At 32.4% G+C, this 15,067-nt stretch overlaps 2 protein-coding genes across 5 annotated transcripts; one reads left to right on the top strand and one right to left on the bottom strand.

The window, feature by feature from the left end:
- Positions 1-1,667: 1,667 nt before the first annotated feature.
- LOC107945035 (transcription factor bHLH63) lies at positions 1,668-5,008 on the top strand. Of its 4 annotated transcripts, none has more exons than XM_016878853.2 (7): positions 1,668-2,443; positions 2,588-2,812; positions 2,907-3,041; positions 3,116-3,187; positions 3,278-3,493; positions 3,583-3,688; positions 4,336-4,552. In XM_016878853.2, the coding sequence occupies exons 1-7, from the start codon at positions 1,970-1,972 to the stop codon at positions 4,377-4,379; spliced, it is 1,272 nt and encodes a 423-aa protein (XP_016734342.2). In that variant the 5' UTR covers positions 1,668-1,969; the 3' UTR covers positions 4,380-4,552. The 4 variants fall into 4 exon arrangements, with proteins under 4 accessions (XP_016734342.2, XP_040964183.1, XP_016734346.2 ...); XM_041108249.1 differs by lacking the exon at positions 4,336-4,552 and adding an exon at positions 4,581-5,008 and having other exon boundaries at positions 1,679-2,443; XM_016878857.2 differs by having other exon boundaries at positions 1,679-2,443; positions 4,235-4,552.
- Positions 5,009-7,709: 2,701 nt separating this feature from the next.
- Positions 7,710-9,874, bottom strand: LOC121224634 (uncharacterized). Its single transcript, XM_041108251.1, has 5 exons — positions 9,386-9,874; positions 9,217-9,296; positions 8,349-8,467; positions 8,030-8,106; positions 7,710-7,932 (listed from the first exon to the last, which is right to left on the bottom strand). The coding sequence occupies exons 1-5, from the start codon at positions 9,615-9,617 to the stop codon at positions 7,907-7,909; spliced, it is 534 nt and encodes a 177-aa protein (XP_040964185.1). The 5' UTR covers positions 9,618-9,874; the 3' UTR covers positions 7,710-7,906.
- Between the last annotated feature and the right edge of the window lie 5,193 nt (positions 9,875-15,067).

A 15,067-nucleotide genomic window follows, 5' to 3' on the forward strand; every position in this document is an offset into this window, starting at 1 on the left:
GAAAAGCTTGAATCATGTCAATAGAATCTAGACACTCGTGTGTGTTGGCTTGAAATTTGTGAGGAATTAAAATGCACTTCACCACTCATGCAAGTCAAGCCATAAAAATACTCTTTTTATTATTTAGAGGGAAAATATAACAACAATTATGTTATTAGAAATATTTGATTAAGTTTTAATATTTGATTCAAGTGATATCAATTTAATAATTGAATTTATCAGATTTTTTTTTATTTTTAAAGCATTTCAGGCAAATAATAGTATACATATATAAGCATAATTATGTCATTTAATTTTTAGTATATTATATTTTTCTATAAAAAATCGTCTACTCTCTATAAAAAACCTTCTTTAAAAAAAAGTAAACTATTAAAATAGTCACTTTTGTTTGAATCAGATTACATTTTAGTCACTTATGTTTGAAATGTTATATTTTAGTCACTTACGTTATCGTGTTGTAACATTTTTGTCACCAAGCCATTAATTGTCATTAACGGTGTAACGGTATGCTAAAGTGACATGTTAAATCATCATTTTAGACAAAAATTTTAGGTTAAATTTTATAATTGGTCCTTATATTTTTTCATTTTGAACAATTTAATTTTTTTTTCCTTTTTGTTCTTTTAATTTTCTTTATTTCTTTATTTTTCTTTATTTTCCATTCACTTCTGCTTCTCCCTCTGTTTTCCTCCCTTCTTCATTTCTTTTAACGTAGTTTTTCTATGTTTTTTATTTGTTAAAACTAGTCCACAAGCGCGTCTCACAAGAAAAATAAGTAAATTGTTTTAACAAAATTAAAGTATAAGGACTAGTTTTAACAAATTGAAAACATAGAAAACTACTTTAAAAGAAATAGAGAAGGGAGAAAAACATAGGAAGAAAAAGAGGGGAATGGAAAATAAAGAAAAAGAAAAGAAAAGTTAAAAGAACATAAAAGAAAAAAAAAGTTAAATTGCTCAAAATGAAAAAGATATGTGGACTGATTGTATAAATTAACCTAAAATGTTTATTTGAAATGATGATTTAACGTACCATGTCAGCTTACTGTTACATTATTAACGACAATTAACGCCTCAGTGACTAAAATGTTACAACGCGATAACATAAGTGACTAAAACGTAATCTGAGGTAAACAAAAGTGACTATTTTGACAATTTACCCAAAAGAAAACCATTCTCTTCAAAAGCTACCACCTTTATAAAAATATTTTTCCTTTTAAAAATACCATGGAAAGATATATATATTTTTAAAAAGAATAATGTATTATATAATTTTTTGACCTAAAGAATTGATGTATACATAATTTAATTTAAATAAAAGTCATAATGATTTTTTTGTGCTCAAACTTTACAAAAATGTTTTTTAGCTTTTTTTTTTAATATTACCTTTTTAACTATTAAATTTACGTTTTTTGTCAAATCACTCTAAAATAAATGAAAAAGTTAAACATTTTTTAACTTTGTTGACGCTACATACACATGGATTGCCACATGGATGACATGTCAACTTTTTCATCCATTTTGGAATGATTTGACAAAAAAATGTAAGTTCAAAAATTAAAAGAGACAAAAAATGAAATGAATGACTAAAATGATTATTTTAAAACTTGAAGGGCCAAAAAAGACATTATGCCTAAATAAAAATACTGCTTATATCTTTTGCCTTGTATTTCTACTTTAGTTTCCCCTTTATATATACCTCACCCTCCCTCCTCCCTCCTCCCCCTGCCCGTTAAAACTCACTGTTCCCAAAAGTAGCAAAAGATTTCATAAAAAAGAAAAAGAACAACATATTTTCAAAAGTACATCACCTAGTGATATATGGTACTATACCTCACAATGATCTCGTGTTAGCCTTGGAAGTCGTATAGTGAACCTGCCTAATCCTTCTTCATCTTAAACACTATTCTTTGATTTTGATCTTTCACTTCCCTTTGTTGTTTGATTTTGGCTTATCTTGAGATTTTGACATGAATAGAGCATTAGCAGAGACATTGACAGTGCTGGATAGACAAAGAGCACGCGTGAAATGGCAACAAGAAAGCTATTTCAGCGAATTAAGTGGGGTGTTTTCGACCCAAACCAGCACCCATGTTCATGGCTTTCAGGGTGATTTAATAAGCGATGAGTCGGTGTTGGATGACTTGGTGATGACTCGGCAAGTGAAGCCTGACCCTAGCTTGGAGACATCGTGGCCGGAGTTGGGGAAGGTTGACATGGCTGGCATGGGGTTTGGGCCATGCGGCTACAGTAATGGACCGAGTTTTGATATGAATTACGCCATTTCTAGGACTTTTAGCTGCCCTCCAGCTGTGGCGGCGACTATAGCCAAAGAGGCGATGGAGGTCAAGGGCAAAGAGTCGATTGTCTCTGAGAACATGGGTTCAGCCGTTGCAAGAGAAAGCTCCAAGAAAAGGAAAGCTGACAAGTTACATAATTCAAAGGTTCATGTCCTGTTGTGTCTACACCTCTCTTGTTTTATACAAAATGTTCTGTTTTGGGATCTTGTCTCTTGTAAGAACCAAAATTTGGCAAAAACCAGGCCAAAAATCATTAAATGGAGTTGGTGTTTTTTGATATGTTTGTAGGTTGCTGCGGAAGATGACTCTAAGAAGACCAAAGCCTGTGGAGAAGAAGAGGAAGAGTCAAAAATTACAGGACCACCCAACACCAACAAAAGCAGCACCAAGCAGGAACCTTCTGCTGATACTTCCAAGGAGAATTCAAAGCTCACTGAGGTTCAAAAGCCTGATTATATTCACGTTAGGGCGCGTCGTGGCCAAGCCACTGATAGCCATAGCTTAGCTGAGAGAGTGAGTAGGAAATTTGTGTGTGTGTATATATGTTTGTATGTTTTTAATATAGAATGATGTCTTAATTCGTTTGGTTTATGTTTTCATTTTGTAGGTTAGAAGGGAAAAGATCAGTGAAAGAATGAAATATCTGCAAGATTTAGTTCCAGGGTGTAATAAAATCACTGGGAAAGCTGGAATGCTTGATGAAATAATCAATTATGTTCAATCTCTTCAACGACAAGTTGAGGTAAAACCTTTACAATCTTCATTTTCTTCATATATTTTGTGTCATCCAGTGTCTTAATTGTTCATAATCTGCAGTTCCTATCCATGAAACTAGCTGCTGTAAATCCAAGGCTTGATTTCGACATTGACAATCTTTTTGCCAAAGATGTAAGGCAAAATCTAGGATATTTCTCTTTTTTAATTCATTATTGTTAATTTATTTTTGTTCCTAATGTTTGAATTGTTTGTTCTCCACAGGTATTTCCTCCTTGTATGACTAATTTCCCAACAGTTGGGATGTCATCAGAAATGGCAAATCCTTCTTATCTTCACTTCAATCCAGTTCAACAAGTGGTTGCTTGTTCTGGAGTTGAAATGGGATTGAACTCTCCGGACATTGCTCTTCGGAGAACCATTAGTGCTCCCAAATCGACAATCCCGGACGCATCATTTCTAGATACATCCTGTTTCACTGTAATTTTCTGATTGCCTCCTTTTTACTCTTTTCTTTCACACTAGTGTTCGCCATCTTTCTCATTATAGAACAACACTCTGCAATGCAGCAAATTCAGCCCTCACCAACATGGGACGTTGAATTGCAAAACGTTTACAATGTGGCATTCGAACATGGAAGATCAACAACACCCTTCCCATCTCAACCATTTGCAGGTACATAAAACGCTAACATGTCCTTGGTGATTTTTCAGTGCAGAAGTTTTGACTACATTTGCTAGATGCATAAGTGAACCCCACAGTTGTTAAATGACTTTTTTTCGCAAATTAAGAGCAGTTGCCTATATATGCATATGATTTAAATGAAGAAAGTTACTTTTATAGAAGCTTTCTATCATTTTCACAATAATAAATTATATTCAATGAGCACTGTATCCCATTTGCTTGTTCATATGGGTAAGAGTAAACAACATTTTGACCCGACGTCTTCATTTTCCTTGAAGCATCCGTATCGTGATGTATTTTGGACATTGGTATAAAATATAACCCTCCAAATATGTGGAAATTTTTTTTTAACATATACTCGAGTCCGGGTAACACAGTTTTGATCTACTAAATGTGCATCTACTGTAACACCACATGGCTTGGAAAGGCAAAATTGGGGGCCCTGTGTCAAGCTAAACATACAATTAGAACTATCATATCATTGTCTTAAATAAAGGAGAAACATAACAGTGTTTATTTGCATTTTATGTTGGATAGTTGTAAGGATTGAACTGGCAAGCATGAAAAGATAGGAGTAGGTCCTCCAGAGATGTGAATCAAAACATACAAACCTTATCTGGTCCATCTTAATTTGATAGCTGCAGGTTCCATTGAAGCTAGCCATCTAAAGATGGAGATGTGAATCAGAATACGAGTTGATGATTCATTGTTGATCGAGTTAATTCCAGATGCCTTTGATCGATATTCTTTTCACCCCCCTCCCTTTTTTGCTTCTTTTAAGTATATATATGGTATATATGTTTGTACGTATACTTGAAAACAGTATGAATAAGATCAATACTGATTAACTTCAAATCTTCCTCTTGTTCAAATTGCATTTAAGGTTACAATGAAAGGTTGATGGGATGGAGGGGACCAAATGACTGGGGGGTCAACTTTGATAGCTATGTTACTAGTTTTTTTCCATATGGTTACACTGGATGTGCTATAAGATGGGTAAAGTTGATATGGATAAGTGCAAAATTGGCCACCATTTTTTAATAATCACACAGTTTATTTGAAGTTTCACTGCCTCATGAACACTATAGTTGATAATGCAAGAAACACCACAAAATTTGGTGATGTTGAGGGGAAATGCATAGATTAGTCCCAGTGGCACAAGTTGTTCCGTTGTTGGAAGAACCATAGGTGACAACTTGAAGCAGTCCAGCATCAAAGACAGCGGACATCGAACCTACTACTGGACCATCTTCCTACTCTTTTCAGACATAATAATAGTATGTAATATATTTGATTGACACTGATAATTAGTGCATAATTGCATCAAAATTACGGCCTCAAATTTACCTTTGATTCATTCAATCATTTGGCAACTGTGTGTGATCATAATATCTATGAACATCAACAAGTATAAAAATGTCAAATCCATATTTATAAAAATATAATTTAATTTGTATATGAAATAATATTTTAATAAATTTATAATTGAGTTAATGTTAATAACACCAACTCAACCGTCTTATTAAAACCCGCGCACAGCAACAAAGCAATAAAATAAAACCTAAAAGTTTGACATAAAAATGGATAAATGTGGAGAAATATGTAATGCAAATTGTAGATGACCATTTAACTGCTGGTGTCGTGTGGGTGATCAAAGCAACAAAAAGGGGCAACTTCATTGTCAATTTTATTTATATCTAAACTCCCCTAGCATCATTGTCAAATTCTAGATGAACATTAACTGCTGGTATCATTGCTATTTCCAACTTCATCCCCCCTTTTTATCTCCTTATATTTGAATGAATGCTTTTCCACATTTGAATTTGTAATTTTACACATTACTACAACCTCAGCCAACAATTATTGTTTATTGTTTTTATAAGTTTTATCTCTATATTATTTACACCCTAGTTGTTTTATATATATATATGGAAGACGTTTAAGGGTCATATCTAGACCCATTCTTGATATTTTTGGGCCCTAGACGAAACGATAAATAGTTTCCCTTTTAAAATAGTTATAAAATGTAATACATTTATGGTGAAAAATGTAATGCATTTGGGGCCTTAGTAGATGAAGCATTTATGGTGAAAATCTGACAAAAAAAATTCCCACGTTAAAAGCTGAAAAAATAAAATTTTTTGGGCCCTTTCAGCCCTGGGCCCTCGGCAACTGCACTCTCAAACAACTCCCATGACCGAGCCTGGTCATACCCTTAATTTTCATGTTTGAATATAGGTTAAATTTTGTTATCAATCCATATATATTACATGTAAGTTACGGTTTTATTCTTTAATTTGATTGGTTTAAGTCTTTGTATTTTTAGAATTTTAAAAGTTTTAGTTCTAATCAAAGCTATTAAATTCATTTAGTTAAATTCTGCTATTTTAAATTTTGAAGTGGCATAATGTCATGTAACTTACTATTTTCACATATTACTCACAAAAAACCAATTGATAGATTTCAGGCCATTGTTTGCATTAAGATTGAAATTTTGAAATTTGAAAAATATATAAAGAACAATGTAGTTGGACATAGGATTGGGTGCATGAGTATGCCTATTGGCTTGGGACTTAGATGTTTCTCAGTTTATTATTATCCTCGTTTCCCTATTTATATAAGATTTTAATTTTTTTAAAAAAGAAAAGAGAATGATCTAGAGAATATAGACTAAATTTACAACTTTACACATAAAACATGATTAATGGTAGAATTTAACCAAAGAGATTTAATTGCTATTGCTGGTTCAAAATCAAAATTTCAAAATTCAAAAAGTACATGAACTAAAATTGATCAAATTAAAATACGTGTATTACAAAAAAGTACATCTAATAATATAATTTGACCTTGAATATACATTAAAGACGATTGTTAGACACACATATTTGATTAAAAAAGAATGAAACAACATACTATTTGTTGGAGGACACACTTTTGATCATGGCAGGGGCATTTGTAATTCGTAACCTTCCAATCCATTACTTCGTGCAGCAACAACCCAAAATTTATTTTCAAGTTTCATGTTAGGATGCAAATGAATTACTACAAGCCAAGCAAAGCAAAAGCTTCTGAAATTTAGGTAGAATTATAGACAGAGGTGGGAAAAATTATAATCAGTGTTGCAATTAAAAAGAAGGGCATTAGGAGTAGGCGGGGGACCATAGAAGGGCGGGCATTGGCATCTACTTCTTGTTTGAGAGTCACAGAATAGCCTCCTCACCCTTTCCTTCATTTTCAAGCCTTAAGTTAAATAGCGAAAGGGGGTGGACCTCATCTCATCCACTGCCAAGATCCCTTTGATTCTCTTTGTTATATGTTGACGGTGAAATATGATAGATTGCCTTTTCACTTTCTTGGGACCCATTTTTTCTTTTTTTCCTTTAAACTGCACTTCCAAGGAAATAAAAATCCACCCCTCTTGGGTTTTGGGCTATTTCATGTTTGGATCAACTATAAACCCAGTTATTGTGTCTTTATGTTGAACAAGATTCCTCACCAACATCAACATTACACCCTTTGAATCTTGTATTAGTAATATGTGTAAAAAGGAACTGAAAACATTTCAGATTTTGAAAAAGGAATATTAATGGTAGGACCATGAGATATGAACCCTCAATTTGTGTTCACAATAAGTTGCTTCAACTCTGGGACACCTTTATCAACCAATCACAGCCTCTCACTCCACACAAGTTTCATACATAATTGAAGCTTTTTTGAAAGTGATGTTTTCTTTAATATCACTGAATCTGCTTAGATTTTTAGAAAATAGCTTCTTCTGTTTTTTGTTACAATGCAGATATAGGGCCTAATTGAATGAATGTATATTGCAAAGTTGAAATTTTAGACTAGGCAAAGATAAATATCAGATACAGTCAAGGCAACTTTAGTCTTAGATTGCCATTGTAGAAATATTATTTTTTGCTGTGAAAGCTAAGTTAGCTGTTTAAGTCCGGTTCAGGCGGTCGGTAATTCTCAACGACAACTTCCGATGCATAAATTCGGGAAATAAAAATTGAAATACCAAATACCGATAAAATTACACACAATATATCGTATGGTAACACTAGATAAGAGGTTCTGAAGCAACACAGCCATAACATGCAAACATTCAAATAAACAACCAAGCAATCTATATTTACATACAGTGCTACAAGCAAACAAATCGATTCCATGACTAATGGTTTCTCAAGTTAACCATTGCCTTTGCCACTATATCAGTGATTCATCTCCAGCTTCTGCCGAGTTATAAAAACAGAATGTGTCAATCATTCAAAGTTTCCAAGGAATACAAATGAAATAGAACTAGTGGACTCTATTGATTAGGGTTAGTACCTTTCCCAGGTACGATTATGACAGGTGCGGATTTGCAGTTGTGGAAGCAATACTCGCTTACACTTCCTTGAAATACACTGCAAAGGTATGAATATGATGAGAGAAGAGCAAGGAATAATGGAGTCATTTAGTTTTTCCATGTATTTGGAGGATATTTTAAGGCATAGCCACATACTCATGTGTAGATATACGTCCAACACAGGTGTTAAACATAAGAACATTCAGAAAAGTGAAGAACCGGAGCAACATATGGCAAAGTAAAACAAGCACCAGCATCTATATAGAAAGATGTAACATGAAATTGAGGATTAAATCAGACCTTTGACTTAAGCTTCTACCACGAGTTCCCATAACCACTGCTGCTGGCTTCAACCTCTCTGCTTCCTTGCAAATTACCTTACCAGCATCCCCTTCAACTATTCGAGCTTGAGTCCTCACCTAATTCGAAGAAACTATAAATTTCTGAAAATCCAAACACCAAATAATTTTGACTCTCAAAGCTATATTGGAACTAGGGGCATGCAAAGGAAACACTACCCTAAGGTTTAATTCAATTATAATGTATAAATGCCAAAACCAACAGATAATTGTGTACTCTAACTAGCATATCCCGTTGAAAAATTAAAAACAATCTGTTCATATTGATCATCTTAAACCTTTAAATAGCTAAAACAGTGAACCATCTTGACATTTGACAGAATATTCGAAAGGCTATGGACCAACGAGGGTTCTTTTATACATGTATACCAAAAAAAAAAGACATGCACTTTTTGCGCCTTGGAGGGTTTATTCCTTGCACCATTGACGACACTGACATTGATCAATTTAAAACTTTAGGTGCAAATAGGAGATCAAATCATGGTTCAAGATTTTAGTTGGTCAATGTTGTTGATTTATATTTGAAGTTTGGACGTACCCTATAAATGCTATTAAAAGTTCTAGAAATGAAACTAACCAACCTCTATTTTGCATTATGCACCTAAACATATGTAGATATTACAATTGATTCCATGGAAATTGTCAGTAATCCGAATATATCAATGTACTCATCTATGGAAATAATAGACACAACGATGGATGGCTCAATAATCAACCTAAGTTAAAATGTCCACACAACAGACATAATGATCTCGCAATAACAATTCCATACTAATGATGCAAATGATAATAAAAGATGAAGAACTAACCATGGCAACCTCAAAAGCCTCGACAGCTAACTTCTCCATAAGAGCTTGACTAGTTTCATAAACCACATCGTTTCTGACACCTATAAAGAAAAAAACCCAGAAAGGAATTTGAGAAATAAGTAAGATAATAATCTAGAAATCGATTATTTTCCATGACATAAGTTATAACTGGAAACAGCATGGACAAGATGGATGGTATCAGCAAGCCTGAGGAAGTGAATAAGAGCCCAATCAAAGGCGTGTTTGCTCTTGGGACCGTGATCAATAGCAATGAGTATATCTCGGCCTCTCCTTCTCTCCCCTGTTTCCCTCTCTAGTGCTGGCTCTGGGACTACTGGGATCAGCGAAGGCAAATTTACTTCTCTGTAATTGTACTCTTCATCTTCCATCACCGTCTCCATTTTCTTGATTAATTCCCAAAATGAAAGAAAATAGAAATCTTGTTTTCGTTTCTGAATTCGGGTTTTCCTGGATTTTGTTTGATTTGCTAGAGTTTCGTTGTTGGAAGAAGATGAGTTGAAATATGAGATCGAACTTTTGAATTGTAGCCGCCATAGACGGGCGCATGAATTACGTGTTTCAATTTTGAAACCGTGTCGTGTGACTAGTCATAGATTAGGCAGGTTTTCCAGTAAGAAAAGTAGCTTGGTACCACCCATGCTTCCCTTGATTATTTATTCTTTTTATAATATATTTAGGGCATGTTTGGAGAGTAAATTAATTAGATGAAAGTGTAATTATTAGTATACTAATTATTAAGGTAGTTTTTGTAATTACGAAGAATTATAATTCTTTAGTCGTGTTTGATTAACAGAGTGTAATTATATCGTAATTTCTCATATAATGTTTGATAGTAAAAGTTGTAATTACAAAGTTATAGCATTTATATTTTTAAAATATTAATTACTATAAAAATTATTAGTATGATAAAAATAATTTTTAAGATAATTTTTTTTAAACAAGTAGCAAAAATTATATGTTATGTTAGTATAAAAAAATAGTTGATAATATGATAACTAATAAAAATAACAAGAAAAGTAAATATCATATGCAATTTTATCTAATTGCTATGGTGCATGTTTATTGGGTTATTCCCTCTTTAATATTTAACATGTACTCCTTATCATTATATGTTGGTCCTTAACCAAGTCATCATCATCTGAATTTGAATCCGCATCATTAAAATTATCAAGATCTCTTTCTTCCATGTACTCTATGCAGTATGGATCGTCTCAATTCCCTCTATGGTTGTAGTTATGAAACATACAACATGCTAGTAAGATTCAACCTTGATTTTTATGCTATACTAAGATAATGTTAATATGAGAAATGTTTTTTAAAACAACAATTGTCTTATCAACTACATTTCGAAACATTGAATGTTTAAAATTAAAGAGCTTGTGAGTTGTCTATGGTGTTTGTGTTTGGCACTGTTTTCTCAAATGGTATCAAACCTCACGATATCGTGCAAGAGAACCTTTTCTATTTTCATAATTAGCATCAACCTTATAATATATGAGTTTATAGTCCAAATTAGATTTGATCATGGGCTGGACCACCCACCTAGGCCCGAAGTTCTGCTCGAAAAGTGGGAGGATTTCGACAAAAATGTAGGCCCAAAAAATGGGCTTGGACAAAAAAGGTTGTTTTTTAAACGGGCTAGGGCTCGGTAGGATTTTTTGGCCCGGGATCGACTCTAATCAGCTTATACTTTTTTTTCTATTGTTGTTTGTTGTTGTTTTGTTGCCATTTCGATATTATATTGCTACTATTTTGTTGTCATTGTTTTGATATTGTATAACTATTGTTTTATTGTTAATTTTGCTACTATTTTAGAGGCACTTGCTTGTTAAGTTGCAACTATCTTAGTATTTTTTTAATTATAGTTTTTTTTAAATGTATTTTCAATTTGTTGAAAAATATTATTTTAATGTTTTTAGTGTATTTAAAATATTATATTTTTTAAATTTGTTTTATATAAAAAACTTAATACAGACGAGTTGGATCAGGCTTGGATTTAGCATTTTTAATTTGGGCCAGACTTGGACAAAATTTTAAGCTCATTTTTTGGGTCAGACCGGGCCCGAGCATAGAAATGGGCCTAAAATTTTACATCGGTCTGGCCCAACCCATGCTAAGGTCTAGTCCAAATAGTTTGTAGCTTTAATTATAAAAATTTATATAACTTAATTTGGAGAAAAACTTATGCTAGGTTAAATCTATTTTTATAATATGTAAATTAAGTAAAAAATAATATAAAATTTATAATATATGATCTTTAGAAAAAAATTTATAAATTGTCCAAAACTTCCATAACACTTCTTATAAATAATATAATTTTTCTATAACTTTAGAAAATTATTTTTTTTCACACCCTAGTTTGGCAAACTGGATTAGTTTGGGAGACTATATCAGTGGTGACCACCTAAGTAGCGAAACTTAGACCGGATGAGGTCGATAACTTCATGGCGGAGTGCTACGAAGAACCTTGCCAACGTTGTGGAGTGTCAGTCCGAGAGATAGCGAGATTATAGTTAGGGCGAGGGCCTTATTAGGCGAACTTTCCCGCTAATAAAATCATCACCTGTGTTTTAGTATTGTTACTTAAGTAAGTACGATGGCTTGTAGGATACGTTTAAGTCATCTGGCCTCTTAGTGGAGGCAACGTCAATAATTAGGACACTTGTAGAGTCTCGTAGGATGTGATTAATTAGTGGAAACGTGTGAGAACGAGTAATGATTAGAGATAATCCTGATTGAGATTTGGACATGGGTTAGCTATAAATAAGATAGTATGGTAGTGAAGAGAAGGTTTTCTAATCCATCTTCTCCACCAGACTTTGCTATCATCGAAGAAACCAGGAGAGTTCTTCTTTGCTAGCAAGGGTGTTAACTATGAAAGTATAAGAGAACGTTAGTGCTAGTTGTCTGCTGGTAAATTCTTAAACTTTCCTTTAAGTTTTGCCAAATAGATAGAAATTGGCTTAAGAAAGAATTGGTAGGATTTCTTTGAATACTAGGTAGGAAGGAAACTCCTATCCATAAATTGTTTGCAAGTCTATAGATTCTTGTTGTATCATAAGTTTTTGGTTATTTTCGATGATTAAAGAAGTTGTTTTATTGTTTAGCTAAAGAAACGGGAGAATGTTCCAATGCTAAAGGAAAAGAACTAGTAGAGTAGATAAAGTTCTAAGTAAAGCATTCTGGTGAGTTCCTCTGTACCTTATGTCTGGTATCTTTGTTAATTTGTTACTCCTAAATTCGTGTCAAAGAGGTCTCATTCCAAGAATCAATGCATACATGGTTAATTACGATTAAACAGGCCCTAAAAACTTGGTATTTATACAGTAAGAATACTCCTTACTTAGTGTACAAGCTCCATATCCAAATGGGTGTAAGAAAGTACCGGAGAGGTATTGTATATAATGATAAAGAAGATACATGGTAATATGATTTGCCTTCGGTATAAGACTTGTTGCAAACCGTGACTGGTGAAAACTGGACCTTGCGGGAGGACACTTATGTGTTTATACAATGAGGGGAGTTAGGATGGTACGGAGGTGATGTTGTTATATAGCTTAGATGAGCGGATTTGAAGATACAAGAAAATTTGGTTCTTCAAGAACCAAGGATAAAAAGCTCACACAAGGAAGGGAGTACGTAGAAAAAAAATAATGCATAGGGTATTGCACGCTGCATGAAAGCATGAACACTAAGCCCGTTTTTCGTAAATGGCAATCCACATAAGTGGCATATTCGCGGAGTAGATGTGCCTGTGATTCTCCTATATGAGTATAGAAACAACGTTGTTCGCCAATCAACTGAGTTGATTTGCGGTATCATCCGCCAATTGATTTGTAAGCCGTAGTAATGTATCCGCCAACCATGGTTAACTAATTGAGTTCCCTTTTCCTTAATGTCTGATAGTAATTAAGGTGAGATTGTTTTTCCCAGAACTCACTAAGTTCTTATGAACTTACCCAATTTCTTCTTCCTTTCAGGTTTTTTAAGTTAAGCGTGGTGATTGAAGGGACACAGCCAAACCTGTTGCCATTTGTGAGCCTTCTTAATTTTTGAGGTAACATGTATTTGTTAGGGGTGTTAGATCACTTATTAGAAACCACCAAGTTGAAATTTTTTAATCTGTATTGAATGATATTTTGGAAACTTTGAATGTTGAAAGGAAGCCTTGATGGCTTAACAAGATTTATGATTCATTGATGTTAATTAAGTTGGCGCAAGAGGGTTATTCTGTGCACTCTTAATGCAGCGGATCTTTTATTCAAAGTTGCGCTTCCAAATATAAGTAAACTTAAACTAAAGGAGTACCACTTTGGAAAAAAAAGGTATCTGCAAAAAAAGGTTAAGGTTCTTTTCTAGACAGAAAAGCTAATAGACGGGTTCTTTAATCGAGTCAACCTGTGACATTCCATTCTCGAATTCAGAGATTGGGTTGGGCGTAGGGTGTCACATTTTTATAAATAAGTTATTGAAAAAAAAAGTATAACATTTTTTTTATAAATAACAATATTATTTTTATAATATATAACATTGATACATAAATAAGTTATGTATGTACTTGGCCATAACTTTTTATAAATAAATATATTATAACACTTTTATAACATGTAAATATATAAATGATTTTTATAATATTTTTTAGGATTTATAATATAAGAATTTTTTTTCCATAATCATCCCAAACACTCATACATGTTCATGCTTATAATATAATTTTTATAACTTGTATAAAAATATATATTTTTTAAAATTGGATTTGGGTGTAATTACTTGAGTAATTACTCCAGCTCTCCCCTCTCCTTTAAATTTGGAAAGTGTAATTGGAGCACTTCAATTACACTAAGTTTGGTGAGCCTCATCAATTACAATGGTTACCCAGACATGTCACCTTTGTGTAGTTACAAGCAATTACACGTAGATCCATTTACTAGGTGGCTTTCCAAACACTTCTTAAATATTTGTATTTTTTGTATATTTAGAATTTAGTCTCCATATTTTATTTTTAGGAATTTAGTCCATTTACTTTTCAAATTTAAAATTCAAGTCTATTTGTTAACACTTTTTTGTTTAATTTGTTGGGTGACTAATTGAATTTTTTTTAAAAAATACTCATTTGGTGTCTATGTAACAAAAAACGATATTGCAATTAATCTAAATTTAACAGAGAATTTTAATAGTTTTAACAATTCTTAAAAATTTAAATAAACATTTTAATTAGAATGAAATATTTAGATTAACTAATAAAAAAGTTGAGGTATCAAATTATGTCAAAATTAAAATATAAATATCATATCTAAATTTGAACAAAATATAGGGATCAAAACTCAAATTTAACAAATCTTATATAATCTTAAAAAAAAGGATTAAAAATAAATTTAGCCATTAATTTAGCATGTAAAAGAATTAACAAATGTCATGAAGGAAGGCGTTAGGGTCTTCCTTATATATATACTAATATGGATGCGTTTGGTTAATTATTTGTTTGTGTCAAGTTATGGAGTACAAATTTGAAGGTTAAAATATACCTAAGTCATATGCACTTTGTGTAGTTGAAATTTAGTTTCCTTACTTCTCGAATTTAAAAATTTAGGTACAATTTTTACCATCGTTAAAATTTTTCTATTAAATTTTAGGGTATGATATTTTGAAATTAAAAAAAAAACTTGATAGTCATAAAACAATAAAAGTAACCTTGAATATACTTATTAGGATTTTTTCTTAAAAATATTCATTTGAAATCATCATAATAAAATAACTTTTTTATTGGAATATGATTTTTAAAGAAAAACTGATGTGGATATTTTGATTGAAAAAGTTAATAATATTGCTA

The sequence above is a fragment of the Gossypium hirsutum genome, chromosome D12, assembly GCF_007990345.1.
Source record: "Gossypium hirsutum isolate 1008001.06 chromosome D12, Gossypium_hirsutum_v2.1, whole genome shotgun sequence".
Taxonomy (NCBI): Eukaryota; Viridiplantae; Streptophyta; class Magnoliopsida; order Malvales; family Malvaceae; genus Gossypium; species Gossypium hirsutum.